Source organism: Panthera pardus, unplaced genomic scaffold (assembly GCF_024362965.1).
Source record: "Panthera pardus isolate Hobbes unplaced genomic scaffold, ASM2436296v1 HiC_scaffold_10, whole genome shotgun sequence".
Taxonomy (NCBI): Eukaryota; Metazoa; Chordata; class Mammalia; order Carnivora; family Felidae; genus Panthera; species Panthera pardus.
In genome coordinates this window covers 44,890,231-44,908,719 of record NW_026526655.1, presented here as the reverse complement: position 1 = coordinate 44,908,719, position 18,489 = coordinate 44,890,231, and the positions used below count along the sequence as shown (strand labels likewise).

General features: G+C 37.4%; 1 protein-coding gene across 2 annotated transcripts in view; it reads left to right on the top strand.

The window, feature by feature from the left end:
* ANKAR (ankyrin and armadillo repeat containing) overlaps positions 1-18,489 on the top strand; it is a 73,222-nt gene that overhangs the window by 27,861 nt on the left and 26,872 nt on the right. For both annotated transcript variants that reach the window (XM_053906975.1, XM_053906965.1), the window contains 5 exons: positions 2,271-2,472; positions 5,354-5,562; positions 7,727-7,831; positions 9,953-10,194; positions 14,554-14,722. In XM_053906975.1, the coding sequence (XP_053762950.1) occupies positions 2,271-2,472; positions 5,354-5,562; positions 7,727-7,831; positions 9,953-10,194; positions 14,554-14,722 (927 nt within the window). The remainder of the gene's footprint in view (positions 1-2,270; positions 2,473-5,353; positions 5,563-7,726; positions 7,832-9,952; positions 10,195-14,553; positions 14,723-18,489) is intronic.

Sequence of the window (18,489 nt, the reverse complement as noted above, 5' to 3'; positions counted from 1 at the left end):
AAAAGCCAATACTCAGAGACAGTTTTGATTGAAAAGGAATCTGAGCTTTATTCAGGAGGCCTGCCACTAAGAAAGCAGACTCTTGTCCCCCAAGGCCAACTCTGAGGTTTCTGCCTCACCCAGGGATTTTTTTTTAAGGAGTCTATGGCAGTTAATCAGTAAATCAACTACAATTGTCCATAAAAGTTCTTAATTACACACAGACACAATGGTGTCAGTGACAGATGTTACCTCAGTGCTTGAAGGTTGTGCAAGGTAGTTGTGCAAAGGGGTCTGGTTCCTTACTGCTCAGGGGTTGTACAGGAGGGTCTGATTTCTGTTTTGTGATGTGCAGAAGCCTCTGTTTTTTCTAAGAAAGAATGCATGATCTATAGATTACGAAGAAATGGCAATCACTCACATGGGCTAAGTAAGGGTGATTGCTAACGCTTAAAGACTACTTGGTTGGCTGGAGGGGCCCAGGGGGCTTTACTACTCACTGGTTCTTGTGGAAGTTTCTTTTCAGTAAATTTTGATTCTCTGTATCGGCCTGTCCATATCTTCATTTTTGGAGGCAGCGTTTTTGCCCTGAGACCTCACTTCTCTATCGGATCTAAGAAGCGTTGTTGATTTTTCAGTTCGTTTAAACTTTTTACTTGCTCTTAGGACATAGTGATGATTTATGCGCCTTCCATGCCTGACCAGAAACTGGAAGACTAAGCAGTGACCTTAGGTAGATAGATCAGAGCAAATACTGTAGATTACCAAAGGCTGTGATGTAAAGCTTACATGAATAAGGCAGGCCAGAGGTCATTGGAAGTGTCTGAGTTGGGAGAAAACCAGTGCTTCACTGAGGAATTACCATTTAGGCTGAGAAATAGGAGTTAGCTGGACCCTGGTCAGAAAAGCGTGTGGGAGAAGGAAGCTCTCAGACAGCAGGAATAGCCCAAGGTGACTGGATCATTCATCATCCAAATAAGGGAGACTTGAAAATGGAAGAGGCACTGTTAATCATTATGCTCAGGCAACAGGCATAGATGAGTACTTTCCTGGGCAAGCTGGGTCGTGTGGCTGATTACCCCACATTTGAAGAGAAGAAGCAGGCCCAGATGAAGAGAACAAGTTGTGTATGTCATGGGTGTTTTGGGGTGAGGGAGGTAGCTGTTGGTTCAGGTGAACTGGAACCAGTGGATCCTTTTCCTGTATTCATGATCGATGACGTTTTGAAACCTCTGAAGCGTTTTAAGCAAGGAGGTAAAAAGATCAGATTTATATTTTGAAATAATGGATTGGCGAAGGGCAAGAACAAGGTGGGGTACCAGTTGGGCGGCTTGGAGTGGGGAGGTGGTGGCAATAAAGATAAGTTCTAGAGATATTTAGTCTTGGCAATGGACTGGTTATGGAGATGAAATGAGAAGGAGACACTAAGGAGTCTTTCAGGTGTCTGGTTTGTAGAACTGGCTGGATAGTGATATCCTTCACTGATTTAGGCAGCAGTGAAAGAGGACCAGGTTTGGAGGGAAATTCAATTCAGAACATGTTAAGTTTGATGTGGTGTGTGGAGACACCTCGTAAGAGGTTAGAGATAAAGATGTGGAGCTTGGAGAAGAAACAAATCTAGAGACATAATCCTGGGAGTCACCGACTTATAGGTGGTAAATGAAGTCACTGCGAAGATAAAAAGGCCAGAGACAGAGCCCTAAGGCTCATGTAGGCATCGGGATAATCAGAACGTCCCAAAGGAGACTCTAAAGGAGTAGCCAGAGAGGTAGGAGAAAAATAGGAGGTTATGGTATCACAAAAGCCAAGGGGGAGAAAAAACATTTTAAAGAGGAAGAACCTTACTGTTGAGAGGTAAGATGAGAATTGAAAAACACCCACTGGATTTAGTGACATGGAGGGCTTTTGTGAACATATTTTTCTTTGAATTTCAAAGGATTTTACCTCTTACTACAAAACATTTAAGTAAAATGGAAAATAAACAAGAAATAGCTTATTTGATATCACAAAACTATTTTACACATTGACTGAATTTTTCAAATATTTAATATTTTCAATGTTATTTATTCTTCATTTATAAAGAAGTACTAATTTTTAATGGTCAGACATCCTGAATTAAAGAAATCTAGAATTGCCTAAAATGATACTTTTAATGCTTATCTTGCTTATCTTTTATGATATAAAAGCTCCAGATAAGCACTAAAAAGCTCCACAGATGGATATCAAAAAGATATGTTTTTAGATGGACATTTTAGATCTTGACCGCCTAAATAATTGTCCATACATTTTAGGTCCAACACCTCTACACCTGGCTGCACAGGCTTGCTCACTGGAAACAACCATCTGTCTACTCTGTTTCAAAGCTGATTACACACTTTCTGAAAAAAGAGGTTGGATGCCGATTCACTTTGCTGCTTTCTATGACAATATTGGCATCATCATTGCTCTCTGCAGGAAGGATCCTAGTTTGATAGAAGCAGAGGCGACAGCTGAGTAAGTTATTAAGCATTTGTAAAAACATAAACCTCTGCTTTCATGGCTTGCCCCAAACACTGACAGTAAAAGGAACGGTTGATATGATCCATGTGAAAGGCTATGTAAGGCTTACCCTCTGGTCCCTATCTTCTTCATCTACCACTTACCTCTACAATGTATAAAGAGAGAACTGCCATTGACCTATCCATGCTATCTGAAAGAATAAGAAGTAAACCCTAGGAAGTTTTTGCTAAACTTTTATTAGTGGTTTGGTTCCACAGACCAGTTTATCAGGTTAATTACTTAGTGCTCTGGAAGAAGCCTGAGACTAAGGAGAAAAGTTGCTCTAAATTGGAATCTACCCAACCAGGAAACAGCACAAGATTATCAAAGGCTGTAGATTACCAGATTATCCAGACCAATGTGGATAGGCCTCAGATAACAGGAGAAACATCTAATGGTATACAGAAGAGAAACACATTAAAAAGAAGAAAATAACTATGGGGGCACCTGGCTGGCTCATTTGGTGGAGCATGTGACTCTTGATCTCGGGGTTGTGAGTTCAAGCTCCACATTGGGTATAGAGACTACTTAAAAATAAAATCTTAAAAAACGTTTTTTTTTTTAAGAAGAAGAAAATAACTTTGAAATAGAGAAACACCCCAAATACAATTTCACAATTTAGCTTCTATTTCACAATTCTCTTTCATAATTTAGCAGAGGACCAAACTTTAAGATGGAGGTGTAACTTCTCCTGAAGGGTACATTCTTGGTTATAATTGAAACACAAAGTTATCATTTTGAATCTGAACATGATTTAGGCGTAGTTTCATTCAGATATTTCTGGGTCTTCAGATAACATGGCCATTATGATTAAGTGAAGAAACTAATCCTCCCTCTAGGTTGGGGCAAAGATGTATGTAAAGAAAGCTTTCAGGAAACAATGGTCTCTGGCTAATAGTTTCTCTAAGAGACTCTGGAAGGAGCCATGGAATATAGAGACCCGAATCAGCTCTGCTCAGTCATATTGTGACAATGTCTTTTTTTTTTTTCAGTATATGAAATTTATTGTCAAATTGGTTTCCATACAACACCCAGTGCTCATCCCAAAAGGTGCCCTCCTCAATACCCATCACCCACCCTCCCCTCCCTCCCACCCCCCATCAACCCTCAGTTTGTTCTCAGTTTTTAACAGTCTTCTATGCTTGTGACAATGTCTTTGAGTGGAGCGGCATAATGATTAGTGGGTTGTAAAAGCTCAAACAATTGCATATCAGAGGTGGAAGTAAGAAGCTATCTGTGAACATAAGGAAAAAGGAAAGGGTTCATAGAGAGGACAATTACCGAGGTTGGGATCTGTGTGGAGCTAATGAAGAGTGCGACCATGCAGGTGTGTATGAATATGGAGCCCAAATGAAGGTATGACAAGGAACTGAGAGATCAGAACACAGATGGTAATTAGCATGGATGTTAAAGTCACAATCCAAGGGGCATGTTGGTGAGGCAGTTCAGGAGCTAAGATGCTGGAAGAGCACCCTGCAGGGCAGGGGGAATGGCAATATGGAACTGAAAAGAGAAATACAATTTATTGGGTAGTATGCTTTTCATGAGGAAAATCAGAGTGATAGTGTTAAAGTAGAAGTAATCTTTATTCCTACCACTGAATAGGATAAATAAAGCAATAGAACTGTCTTATTAAAGAACAAAAGGGAGAAAGTGAAGAGATGTTTACTCATAAAAGACAAGAGTTTCTCTAGGACCCAGGGAAAATGAGATAGAGGAGAGAGAGAGTTTGGGGGCTAACCGGGCAAAGGTGAAAGAAAGTTCAAGGACAGGCAGCAAGAGAAAGAGGGCTTCACAAAGAGAGAGGCATGGGTATAAGGATAAAAAGTAGGCATGTGACAGTGAAAAGAGAATGAGAGGGAAACTATGTATCGAGACTGTGCTAAGCACCTTATTCATCCCTTACACTAACACTGTGAGCTGAGTGTTGTTATCCTCATTCCTCGACAGATGAAGACAATAACCCAATTTGCTTAAGGTCACACTGCTAGTGAGTAGATCTGTTAAGATACAATCAAAGCCATTGTGACAAACATATGCCAAAATATTGTAGTTTAAACAAGGTACACATGTAACCTTCCTCCTGTTGCTTCTTCACATGTGGCTTCCGTATCCTGATTCAAAATGCCTACTCTTGCTTTCATCGTTATGCCTGTATTTTAGCCATGAAGAGAAACAGAAATGCAAAGTAGTGGCACATTCCTTTTCTCTTTAGGGAATTGCCCAGGTCAGTTCTACTAACATCACATTGGCCAAACTTAGTCATTGGCCAATAGGTATCCATAAAGGAAGCTGGGATGTAATATTTGGCTGGACAGTCATGTGCCCAACCAAAGATCTTCAGTATCTAAGAAGCAGATAGTGAGATTTTTGAGAAAATCTGTTAGTTTCTGCCATGATGAGGAAGCTGGGATTTGAGAACTGGACATGAAGAATAAAGAAGTGGCTTGGAACACTCCCTGGGCTCAGTTTCACTATGTGTACAATGGGTTGATGATACTTGCCTTGCTGTTTCCTTCGCTCATAGAGTTGTAAGGATTAGATGAGGTGGTGTATTCTAAGAACTTTGAGCGTTATCAACTTCTAAACAAATTCTAAGGTGTGATAATTAAGTTGGGAGGAAAAGTAGGGGCAAATACTAAGGACAGCCAAGGCAAGGGAGGCAAATCTATTTATATGTGGAATATGTAGAATAATACCATGTACTGAAGAGAAGGTGATGATATGAATCAATATAAATCAGCCTTCCTCCAACAGCAATGTGGACGGCTTCGCAAGAAGTAAATTTGACACTATACGTGTGCTTGATTATCATAATATGTTCCTTGATTTTTAGGAATCAGTGTACTCCACTGTTGCTTGCTGCCACTTCAGGAGCACTGGACACTATTCAATACCTATTTTCTCTTGGTGCTAACTGGAGAAAAACAGATATTAAAGGAAACAATATAATTCATTTATCAGTGCTAACCTTTCATACAGAGGTTCTCAAGCATATAATAGAGTTAAATATTCCTGAACTTCCGGTTTGGAAAACTTTGGTAGGTGAGTGCACAACACATAATCTCTTTATAAATAAATGTTCTGATTATTATTCAGCTTAATCATTGATACTCTGAAATAGAGCAAATAAAATAATACATGCATCATATTTTAAGCAGTTAAAATCAAAAACTGTTTAGTTAAAAGCAAGAATACAAATAATACTGAACTATATTTTGTGTGTTCAAAAGTACTTTTATTTCTAAATTAAAATCAAAGAATAATAACTCACACTGTACTTTACACAATTATATTTATTTTTATTTTCCAACTTCCTCCAAAAGTTCATCTATCCTCCTTTCTGTCAAAAAAGCAAATTAAAACAAGCAAAAAACAAGGAAAGAGGAAGAAAATTAATTAAAGTGAAGAAAACTCCCTCCAATTTATTCCTTCCTAATTTAAAAGACAGATTCAGGGGCGCCTGGGTGGCTCAGTTGGTTAAGTGTCAGATCCTTGATTTTGGCTCAGGTCCTGATCTCAGGGTGATGAGATCAGGCCCTATATCAGGCTCCATGCTGAGTGTGGAGCCTGCTTAAGATTCTCTCTCTCCCTCTTTCTCTGCCCCTCCCTGGCTTGCATGCGTGTGTGTGCATACTCTAAAATAAAATAAAATTAAATAAATAAATAAATAAATAAATAAATAAATAAATAAATAAAACATAGATTCAGCGACACTTTCCCTCATATATTGATATATGTTTTATGAAAATTTTTGCTTGAGATGTTGCTCCAGATTTTTGTTTGGTCTAGCCTGAAATATTATAAGGATAAGGGTCTCTAGGCCAATTGAATGCACAAATCTGATTTTACTATCCCTCAAATCCCCACTAAAATTACACAGAGCTTAACTAATAACATTAGCAACAGCAGGAAATAAGCTTTCAAGAGAAAACAGGAAAGGAGAAAATAGCAATAAAATGTTGGAAACAGGCAAGTCTTAGAATTTAGCAGACTGGACAAATCATCCCAAGCTGACAGTGGGAAATCTGAGGATCTGTCAGACTTACACCATAAATCCTCACTAGGCACTCTGACTGAGAGCACCAGGCTAGGCCAGAAAGACCGAAAGATGCCAAGGCAGGAATGCTCCTCAACAAACAGGAAACTGGGAGTCTGCACCAAGAGAAAAGCAAAGGTGATTTCAAAGATGACAGCAAATGAAGTCTCCTAATGGAAACTGTGTACCCGGGCCAAAGGGATGTGGGAGGAATTACCGACAGGTGCAAAGAAAAACTAGGTAGATGGAATAAAATCAGGTTCCCAAGAAAGACAAAAGTAAGAAAGGAGACAAAACTGTAGTACGCTGCAATGCTTACCTGTGAATAATACCTGCATAGGCATTATAATAAGTATGGAATATTCATTTAACTAAATACTATAAATGTGGGGAAGGGGAGGGAGAGGGGGTGGCAGCAGAGTGGTGGAAGAGCTAACTTCTCATTTACCATAACATGAAGTCAGTCGATAATGTCCAAAATTGACAGAGAAAATGGTCATAGTGTATATAAGCATTTAGAAATATGGAGGTATATTGAAAGTCCAAAGTGGTTATATCTGGAGAGATGAACTCAGAAAAGAGGAGGGTAAAGAGAGACCAGAAAAGGATACTTCTATGTGGCTTCTTCTTGTACGATAGACGTTTAGAAGGATATATGTTTATTTGCATTACCTCCACATGAATTTAGAGTATAAATGCATTTAGGATTTTTTGAAGTTATCTTCTTCATACTCAGGAAATGTATAAAGCTTCCTATGTGCTTTAATAGATATTAAATTTTTATTGACAATAATGTAGTTTACTTTGCCATTCTTGAAAGCTTACGCTTAAATTTTATTGAACAACTGATTTCAGGCAAGAGAGAAGTGTACTGTTTCCCAAGTAAATTTGAACCATATGACCAGTCAATCAAGTCATTCAGACCAAGTATTAAACATTTCAGAATTTTTCTACTAACTGTATAGATTATAAACCTCAGAGATTATGGGCATTTGCAACCTGTTCAGCACCCCTCAGAAGGCCATGCACAGAGGGAATTTAATGAATGCATTTGGTGTAATGGTCGTTATCTCAACTCACAGCTTCACTTGGCCTATACAGAAGCAGATCAATCATTCCCTTCCCTCTTCTAAAATTACAATATGCGTTTTTCTGTTGAATGCTTACCAGAAATGTTGCAGTGTGAAAGCTATAAACGAAGGATGATGGCTGTGATGTCCTTGGAAGTAATTTGCTTAGCAAATGCTGGATACTGGAAATATATTTTGGATGCAGGTGACGTAAAATCCATTTACTGTCTTTTGCTTACACTATTTTATGTAGAGCTATAATTATATTCAATCGGTTTAAAATCTATTTTTAATTGTAGAGAAAACTTTTTAGTTGATTTTAAGTTTCTATTTTTCTTTTTTCCAAGGTTATTACCTTTACCTGACGATATATGTAAAATTTTTAATTCGAGTATAGTTGACACACAGTGTTACATTAGTTTCAGGTGTACAACATAGTGATTCAACAACTCTATACATTATGCTATACTTACCACAAGTGTAGCTACCGTCTGTCATTGTGCAATGCTATTACAATACCATTGACTAAATTCCCTACGCTGTGGCTTTTATTCTTGTGACATATTCATTCCATAACCGGTGTCACTCACTCACACCTTTACCCATTTTACCCATGTCTCCACCCCCTTCCCCTCTGGGAACCATCAGTTTGGCCTTGTATTTATAGGTCTGATTCTACTTTTTGTTTGTTTTATTTTTTAGATTCTACATATAAGTGAGATCATACGGTATTTGTCTTTCTCTGACAAACTTATATTTTATTTCTCATGTGGAAACTGCACACAATCAAAAAACTATATAAATTCTACTTCTCTAAAACTTTGTAAACTTAAAAATGATACTAAATTACTGTACTACATTTTATATTTACTTTCAATTAGAAATTATCCCTATTCTGTATTTACACAATTTATTTTTTAAATTAAAATGGGGCAGCTGGGATGGCTCAGTCTGTTAAGCGTCTGACTTCAGCTCAGGTCATGATCCCGCGGTTTGTGAGTTCGAGCCCCACGTCGGACTCTGTGCTGACAGCTCAGAGCCTGGAGCCTGCTTTAGATTCTGTGTCTCCCTCTCTCTCTGCTCCTCCCCCAATGCAATCTGTCTCTGTCTCTGTCTCTCAACATTAAAAAAAATAGCAGGGTTTTGTGTATGTGTGTGTGTGTGTGTGTGTATGTGTGTGTGCTGAGCACCAGGTATTGTATGGAAGTGTTAAATCACTATATTTACAACTGAAACTAACATTACACTCTATATTAACTAACTGGAATTCAGATAAAAACTTTAAAAAATAGCAGTTTTTGTGTCAACCCTGGGTTTGTCACTAGCTCTGCATTTAGAATTTAAGTTAATTGCTCGCCCTCTATAACCCTAATTTCCTTGTTAATCAAATGATTCCTACCTCATTTGGTTGTTTTGAGAATAGCGCTTTCCAATATAACTTTCTGAAATGATGGAAACGTTCTATCTTCATTGTCTAATATGGTATCCACTACTCTAATGTGGATATTGGGCATACATAAGATGCTCCATAAATATTTGTTGAATGAATAAATAAATGAATAAAAAAATTACAAGTAGTACCCTAAAACTAACCGTTAGTATTCCTAAAAACATGTACAAAAATCTGTGTCCAAAAGGTAAACCATAGATAAATAAGTCGTGAGGGAGGTATCATTTCAGGTAGATAAATAAATAAAGCCCTGATTATACAGTTATATTTTCCAACATTTCTTGTGTCTCCAGAGTGTGCTCTTTTCTTTCACAGTGAATGATATAACAAACATCCGACTGAAGCCAATTTTCTTTTTTCACCATGCCCAGTGATTTCCATCCTTGAACCAATTATAATTAATGAAGCTAAGGTTGCTTTTTACTAGATTCAGCACTTTTTGTTTTTCAGTTGTTTGTAAAAACTATAGGTAAAATATAATAAAATGCTCAAATAATTTTACAAATGCTGCCACACAAATGTAAAGAAATATCCAAAACTGAACTGTATCATGTGGTGGCTCAAAGAATTTATTCATCTATCATTTGAAGCTGAAAATCCATGGTTCCAAGGTGGCTTAGCGTTACCAACATGAAATAATAGGCTTGTGTGCTGTGTGAAAATCAGACGTGTGAACATGAGAGCTGCTTGAATTATGGAAAAGACAGACAGGTGAATTCATATGGTTTCAAATTATAATTTTATAAACATGTTATAGAATTATTTGCTAATTGTTCATATGGCGATGACCACAGCCATTATTTAAATCTTATCATGATAAATTAACTATAAATGGTTACAAATAATTCATGCTTTTTCTTGATTTCTTTATTGCAGGTACAATTCCTGCCTTAATTAATCTATTAAAATGTTCCAAAATAAAATTACAGTGCAAAACAGTTGGATTATTGAGTAATATCTCAACACATGCAAACATAGTGCATGCTATAGTAGAGGCGGGAGGCATTCCAGCTCTGATCAACCTACTGGTTTCTGATGAACCTGAACTACATTCTCGCTGTGCTGTCATTTTATATGACATTGCTCAACTTGAAAACAAGGATGTTATTGCCACATGTGTAAGTTCTTTTCATAGAATATCGTTTTGACTGACATTCCCTGGGTGTCTCAGTCGGTTAAGCATCTGACTTTGGCTCAGTTCATGATCTCATGCTTTGTGAGTTCCAGCCCTGTGTCGGGCTCTGTGCTGACAGCTCAGAGTCTGCAGCCTGCTTCTGTTCTGTGTCTCCTTCTCTCTCTGCTCCTCCCCTGCCTGTGCTCTGTCCCTCTGACTCTCAAAAATAAACAAACATCCAAAAAATTAAAAAAAAAGAAGCTAGAAAGGTACATACCCATTTATTATGCAGTGGTGAAATTCCCAGGGAAGAAATCCAATCTCAAAGAAGATGGCAAAGAACAAACCTGCCACAATCCCATGAGTGCTAAAAGTAAACAAGAGCAAGATAGTACCAGAGCAAGCACAGCAAAGGACATGAGCTTCAGCAGAGGTATCCGGGTCCCCTCTTCCTTTCTCCCAAGCAACACAGTAGGCCCCAATGGATGCTATCCACACATTGGGTTTTTGATGTACCTGAAGAACCTCGAGCCTGAGAAACCTATCACTTTGGTAGCAACCAGTAAGCAAACCTGTTGTTTGTCTAAAGGGAAATGTTATCACCACACCTTTCAAGGTTACCGGCTACATAAAAATCCTGAGGCTTGGCCTAGGTGAAAGAGCTGGCATAGTCTTGATACACTCCAACATGGGTAGGAATGCAAGAGGCCCAGGGAGGACTGTTTCTCAACAGAAATGATCACCTGAGATAACACAGAAGGCAGGGCAAGGGCCTACTTAGCTCTAGAGTGTGGTTGCTTCTTTTTGTTTATGAGAGGGTATTACAAGAAATCCTACCACTTTGGCTATTTCTGTCCTGGCTGGAAAATGCAGTCCAACTGTACCAGAAAGTTATTTTTTGTGAACACCAAGCAATCTTTGCCATGCTGCATTTCCTCAAATGAAACCCACTATGTTGTGTCTGCTTATGCTTGATTTAAGATCTTTTATGAGATATTTATAAGATTATTTTTATTGTTTTCTTCAGTAGATGCTTCTTCACCATGGATTGAATAATTTAGCATCATAAAATGTACCTTTTTTGTCGAGTGTAATACTTTTTCCCTGAATTCTATATTGTCCAGAATTATGTTTGTGATGTTTCCTTTGCACTCTCATGTTTAATTTGGCTCTGCCCATCCTTTTTAACTTTTCTGAGTCATTTCCTGTTGGTTGGTTTGTTATCTTTGGGAAATATATTGGAAATATAGACACCCCAGACTCACCTCTAGAGTTAGTCTTTACTTATTTAGAATTTATAATCTCCGGTTAATCTAATAATTACCCAGAATTGGGATAAATGTGTCCCTTGAATCAACATATTTAGGTTATGCTTTGCCACTCACTTTGTGTTGAGTGTATGTATTGAGCTCATTTATACTCATTGACATGACATGTTTAATCTTAGTTCTGTCATAGTTTGTTATTACTATATTTTTAACTTTAATCTATTGTGTGGTCAGTGTTTTCCTTCTCTTTTTATCTTTAAAGTGCAGGATTTACATGTCAACATTCATTACCTGTATTTCCTGGGACTTGATATAACTTTTCAACATGTATATTCATCTTCTTTTATTTTTAGAATGCTTTCCTGAATTCATATCTTTAAGTATTTTTTTCTGTAATATTCTTTTAGTCCATTCACATGAGGACTTTTTGTAAGTTTATTAGATGGCAGATTCTATTCTAGATGTTGGGGTTATAACAGTGAACAAAACAAATAAAACCCCAGTTTCATGGAAATTGTATTCTACTTGGGAGTAGCAAGACCATGAGCAAAGCAAATAAAACAAACATATACGTTAGGTGAAAATAAGTGGTAAGGGGGGCAGTAAAGCAGAGAAAGGGGAGAGGGGAGTGTGGTGAAAAATACTTCAATAAGTATTTGCATTTGAGTGCAGACTTAAAGTAGATGAGAAAGTGTGTCATGTTTTTCTGCTGGAAAGAGTATTCTAGGCTGAAGAAACAAGTGCAAAGTTAATGGAAGTTGGAATGTGCCTGGTATGTTCAAGAAGCAACAAGAAACCAAAAGTAGCTGAGGGGAGAGATACAGGAGATGCTCAGCTGGGTTGGGTAATGGTGGGCCACATCACGGTTGTATGGGCAACTGTCAGACACTGTACTTTTGTTCTGAGTATGTTAAGCCATTGAATGATTTTGTTCTGGGAAGTTCCATGAAGAGATTTAGATCTACCCTCTATTGAAATAGGTGGGCAAGAGTGGATGTGTCAAGACTAATTCAAAGCTATTATAGTAATCCAGATGACAGATAAAGGTGTCTTGAACCAGGGTAATAAGAGTGAAAATGGTGAGAAGTGATCACATTCTGTATTATATATTTTTTAATGTTTATTTATTTTTGAGAGAGAGAGAGAGAGAGAGAGAGAGAGAGAGAGAGACAGAGTGTGAGCAGGGGAGGGGCAGAGAGAGAGACACACACACACAGAATCTGAAGCAGGCTCCAGGCTCTGAGCTGTCAGCACAGATCTCAATGTGGGGCTTGAACCCAAGAGCTGTGAAATCATGACTTGAGCCAAAGCCGGACGCCCAACCAACTGAGCCACCCAATCGCCCCTACATTCTGTATTATATTTTGAAAGTTAAGTTCACCAGGATCTGTGGGAAAGTTGAAAGATATGGAGGGACCTCAAAGGAGACTAAGAAGGAATGGCCAACAAGGTAGGAAGAAACCTGAAGAATCTGTATCAGCCAAATGAAGAAAGTGTTTCAAAGAGGAAAGAATGATCAATAGTGTCAAAGCTATTGTAAGGTGAAAGTCAAATACTGACCATTGCATTTATTTGCTTGAATTAAATGACCAGCTCTCTTTGGGAATACTAATTATTTGCATATTATATTACCTTTTCCTGCCTTACATAGCTATCATTTTTTCTCTCGTCCTTTTCCACTCATTGTTTCATTTTATTTCTTTTTTTTCCTTAATCCTGTCCTTGTCCCTTGCTATGTTTTTCAGCATTGTTTATTTTTGTGTGGATTACAGTTTGGCTTTTATATTTCTCCACATCTTTCCTGAGCTTTTCCAGCTCCCATTTCTTCTCCCTTATTTCAAAAATATCTTCCCTGAGCTCTGATGTATCTCCTGTGCACTCTTGTTTTATAGAAGTGATTGTTTCATTAATTTTTTTCATTGATTATAATGTACCACTTTAAGTTAAAATATCATCTATTTTTGTGGAAATATTTTTTTGATGAACATTATCCATTTGTCGTAAGTTTTTCTACTTTTTTTCTTAAATATATTTGGACAGATGCTGTTCTAGTTCTGTTTTGATCATTACTCATCTTTGAATTAGGTTAAGTTCTTTCTCGTCCTGCTACTTGCAGGAAGTATATGTGGGAAAGGGTCCAGTTCTAGGCTAGCAAGCATACGACTTATGCCACAGAGTTGTATGCATGGGTTCTTTCAGCTTTACTTTTCCCTAAGCCAAAAGAGACTGGTGCAGGTGCCTCACAATGTAAGATTCTATTTCCTCCACAATGCGGAGTCCATCTCTTCCTTTTTACCTCACCGAGAGTCTACTTCTTCCAAACATATCTTGTCAGTATGATTCCTTGTCAATCCTTGCCTTCCTTCATTTTTGAAACATTATGCCAAATTGACCCAGGAAAGAGCCTGCTTCCATCCTGTATATACCCATTCCTATTATTTCAGACAGGGAATTGTGTATTTCTTTTTCTGCCCTTCAAGGTAAAGGCACTCATTTTGGACAACTGTGGTCTGCCAGCATTTCCCATGGACAGCGGCCATGGGAGATCTCTCTAATTCTTGCTGGTAATTCACACAAACTTATTGTGGCTCAATATTACAGATGTCTCCTAACTTTATTGAAAATGAGGTTACATTTCTGTTTATCTTCCTTAGTATTCTTGCATTATTTCTGTTAGTAGAGAGAAATGCCACCTTTATTCCATTTAAAATTAGGAATTTATATTTAAAAATATTTTGTGTTGCACAAATATAATTACCAATTACCAGCACAATGTTTACAATGGCAAATGTTTCCAAATTGGCAGTGTATTTAGTTGATCTTACTCAATTGCTTTACTTTTTAGACATTTATTAAATGTTACAGTGAACTTGTAGCCTTAACTTATTTTGCTGTAGAGGAGAATATTTTATGCTCAGAGTTAACTGTCATTTAATGTGACATGCCAGTAGAGACATTTGTTTATGGGCAACCATTCTCTCCTATGTAAGCAGATATTTATAGCAAGAAAGATTATAGACTTACGTTTTTAAATAAAGATTGCATAAATCTTAAATAATTCTATTGTAATTAATTTTTTGTTTCCTTATCTTTAGAATGGAATCCCAGCTCTGATAAGTCTCTTGAAGTTAAACATAGAAAATGTGCTAGTAAATGTAATGAACTGTATACGGGTATTATGTATGGGAAATGAACAAAATCAAAGAGCAGTGAGAGACCATAAAGGCATCCAATATCTTATCACATTTCTGAGTTCAGATTCAGGTGAGCCTCGATTTCTATATTAAGTGGCTGGATATACTGAGTGAAGCAAATACAGGTTGGACTTGCCTTATATGAAGACATGTCCTGTTATCTTAGAGTGCATCTAGACATATATAATATAAACTAAACATCTCAAACACTCAAATTCAAACACCAAATTTATAAAAGGAATTGACTCTCAAAGGTATAGTTTTTATAAAAAAAAAAAAGTTTAATTGGATTTCTCTATAAATGGAAATACTGGCATAAATAATGAAAATCATGCAGTTAATATGCCCAGGGACTTGAGTAGATGACTCCTTGTATGAATAATACATATATTGATCATTGGAACATTTTATAAGTTACAACAAAAACTTCAGGTTTTCTGTGAGATATTGGTATCAAAATTCAAAGTCATCATGTCTTTAAGCTAATTATCAGACTCTGAAGTACATATCAGTTCTAAGAACATCACGGGCTATGATGTACTGCAGGTACTCTTGCAGGTACTGCAAATGATCTCTTAGGTTCCATAAGTATTGTCTCATTCCAGTGAGCACACACATAACAGGGTAAGCTTCAAATCCATGGTTTTCCCCAAATTTGAGGGGATAAAAAATCGGGGAAAACCTTGTCCTTTTTTTTTTTTTTTTTTTTTTTAAGGAAATAGAGCTTCTTGGGGAGCCTGGGTGGCTTAGCTGGTTAAGCATCTGACTCTTGATCTTGGCTCAGGTCATAATCGCAGTGTGTGAGTTTGAGCCCCACATGGGGCTCTGTGTGGACAGTGCCGAACCTGCTTGGGATTCTGTCTCTCCCTCTCTCTCTGCCACTTCCCCACTTGCTCTCTCTCTCTCTCTGTCTCTCTCAAAATAAATAAACTTTAAAAAGCTCTTTTAAAAAAAGTTTATTGAATACACCATAAAGGAGTGGCGGACAGGATAGCAAAGGAGAGACTGTCTGCCAAGCTTGCCCGTTTGTCTTCCTGCTTAGTTTATCATCTTTCTGGTCTAGTTCTCTAGGAGTAAATACAGAAAAAAAATATGGATAAAGGGAAGAAAGAATGGAGAAGAAAATGGATAAAGGGGTTGTTGCAGAAGACTTTCTTTTACTTTAGAGCTTCAAAGTTAAGGAATTATCATCTTCTAAGAACCTCTCTCATATAGGGAAATCATTTGAAAGTCCTTTCCCTTCATCACAAATTCCTAAGGTCATCAGCTTGCCCTCCATCAGTAACTATGCTCTACTTTATCATTTTTAAGAATAGCATTAGAGATTATGTATAGAATCATCCAATCACTATGCACTATGTTGTACATCTGCAACTAATATAACATGGTATGCCAATTATACTTCAATTTAAAAAAGAATAGCATTAAAGAGAGCCAGCTTTTATGCATATTTTAGCCATAGAATTTCTACTTGTTTATAATTACTCTTTAGTTTATTCTTTGTGTTTTATCACCTAAAATTTAAATACAGGGACTACCTTTTCCCTATCCTTTTTCATCTTTCCAACCCCAGATGCTAGAACAAAGCACAAACTGCAGAGAGAATTTGAATGAATAATAAATACATTCATGAAAGAAACCTATAGAAATAAATTGTTGAAATTGTTTCTTTTGGTGCTCTTGCCTTATCTAAATGAAAGTAATTCATCCTACACTATAATCTATATTATCTCCTCATTCCAAGGAAGATAATTTTTGGGAAAAAAAGGAAATTATTTTTTCTCTTTGTTTATAACTTATAAGTACTTCATTTATAATTTTAGTGCTTCAACAAGTAATTCTCCTGACCGTTAGCTGGTTTGGTAAGCTGTAGGGGATCACAAAGGAATTTTGTTAATTCCAATATCCTCTTAAACATTCTCAACCACTCTAAGATCTCATGCATTAAAGTAAAATGGCCCCAAAGCGGAGTCACATGCAGTTTCTTGAGACTATGGATTCATTAACATCTCCTTAGTCTTGACCCCTACCTCCAGGAGTTCCTCAACTTTTGCTGAGTTTGGTTTGTTTTAAGCCTTTGCTTCACCCATCTTTAGCTGCTTATTTCACACTCTTCCACATATGTGTGTGCCTGCATGCATATTCTCATTCCTACAATGTGTCAGATTTCATCTTTTCTGTGGCACACAGTTTTCCTGTTCTGTGCTATGAGGCCACTATGGCAATTGAAATATGTTAACAGAAAGTATACAAAATACTTTTCAACTGCCAACTATCTGAGCAAAACTTAAAGAGCACCTCATCCTTCTTAGAATGATTATTCACACATTTCACTGCAGAAATGTTTTCTCCAGACTCTCCCGGATGTTATGTAATACATAATATATGCACTCATTATCTTCTAAAATCTGAAAATTTCGGAATTCTGTTTGCAAGAGTTTTAGATAAAGATTTCCTCTACCATTAAGCTTCTTGCACCTCTTTTTAAAAAATATTTTTAAAATGTTTACTTATTATTTTTGAGGGAGACAGAGCATGAGTGGGGGTGCGGGGTGGGGCAGAGAGAGAGGGAGACAGACAATCTGAAGCAGGCTCCAGGCTCCAAGCTGTCAGCACAGAGCCAGACGGGGGGCTTGAACCCACGAATTCATGAGATCATGACTTAAGCCAAAGTCAGACACTTAACTGAGCCATCCAGGCACCTCTTCTTGCACCTAACTGTTAAAGTTGGGAGTTCCTTGGGCATCTGTTCTTGGTTTGCTGCTTTTCCTTTTTCTTTTCTTTTTTTTCTTTTCTCTTTTCTTTTTTCACACAGCACATTCTCTCAAGCAATTCTATTTACTCTTCAGAATTTTGTTATGGTTAGAATCTATTCTTTCTAGTCCTGTATCCAAATCCCTGACCTCTCCTCTGAGCTTTAGAGCTAGTTTGGATTATTGAGGAGCTAAGACAGCCCTTCTTCCTTTAGAAGAATTGATAATAAACACAGGAATCAAATAGAGATCAAAACTTCAGCCTTATTGCTTGCTTTGAGAAAATAGCAAACAAATAAAAACAGTGCCCAAAAGAACCCAAGGCATGCATTTGCAATGACTCATTTTCCAAGTTAAGAAATTATGTAACTCACTATTCCTTTTATGGGGGAAATGAGTAACATGCCTGAGTGGGATGTGAGAGAAGTAATTTCCACTTTTTGAACTGACATAGCAGTAAGGGGTAAGAGAAAGAATGATCCCCCCACATTCTCTTAATTTTATAACCTATTGGGCTTAACAACATTCCAAGTGTTACTAGAGTGATGTATGTAAAATGCAAATTGATCATATCTTTTCCCTCCTTTATTTTTTTTTTAAAGTTTATTTATTTATTTTGAGAGACAGCATGAGTGGGGGAGGCGCAGAGAGAGAGAGGAACACAGAGAATCCTAAGCAGGCTCCACATCATCAGCACAGAGCCTGATATGGGGTTCGAACTCATGAAACTGTAAGATCATGAGCTGAGCTGAAACCAAGAGTCTGACACTTAACTGATTGACTGAGCCACCTGTCCCTCTTTACCTTCCTTTAAGTCATTCCCTAGCTCTTTGTCACCTAGGATAAAGTTCAACTTTCTATCATAGTCTATAAGTCCTTCTAACCTTCCAACTCCAAAGGGAAATGATCTTCCTATCACTCCCTTCCTGTCTTATTTTACTCTAAAGTAGTATGGAACCTATTGATATTTCATACTTCTGGCTTTTGGCTTGCTCCACAAGGTCAAGAACTTTTGTCTTGTTGGTTCATCACTGTTTCCCAGTGCCTAGGACAGTGCCTGGCATATAGTAGTTCCTCAATAAAG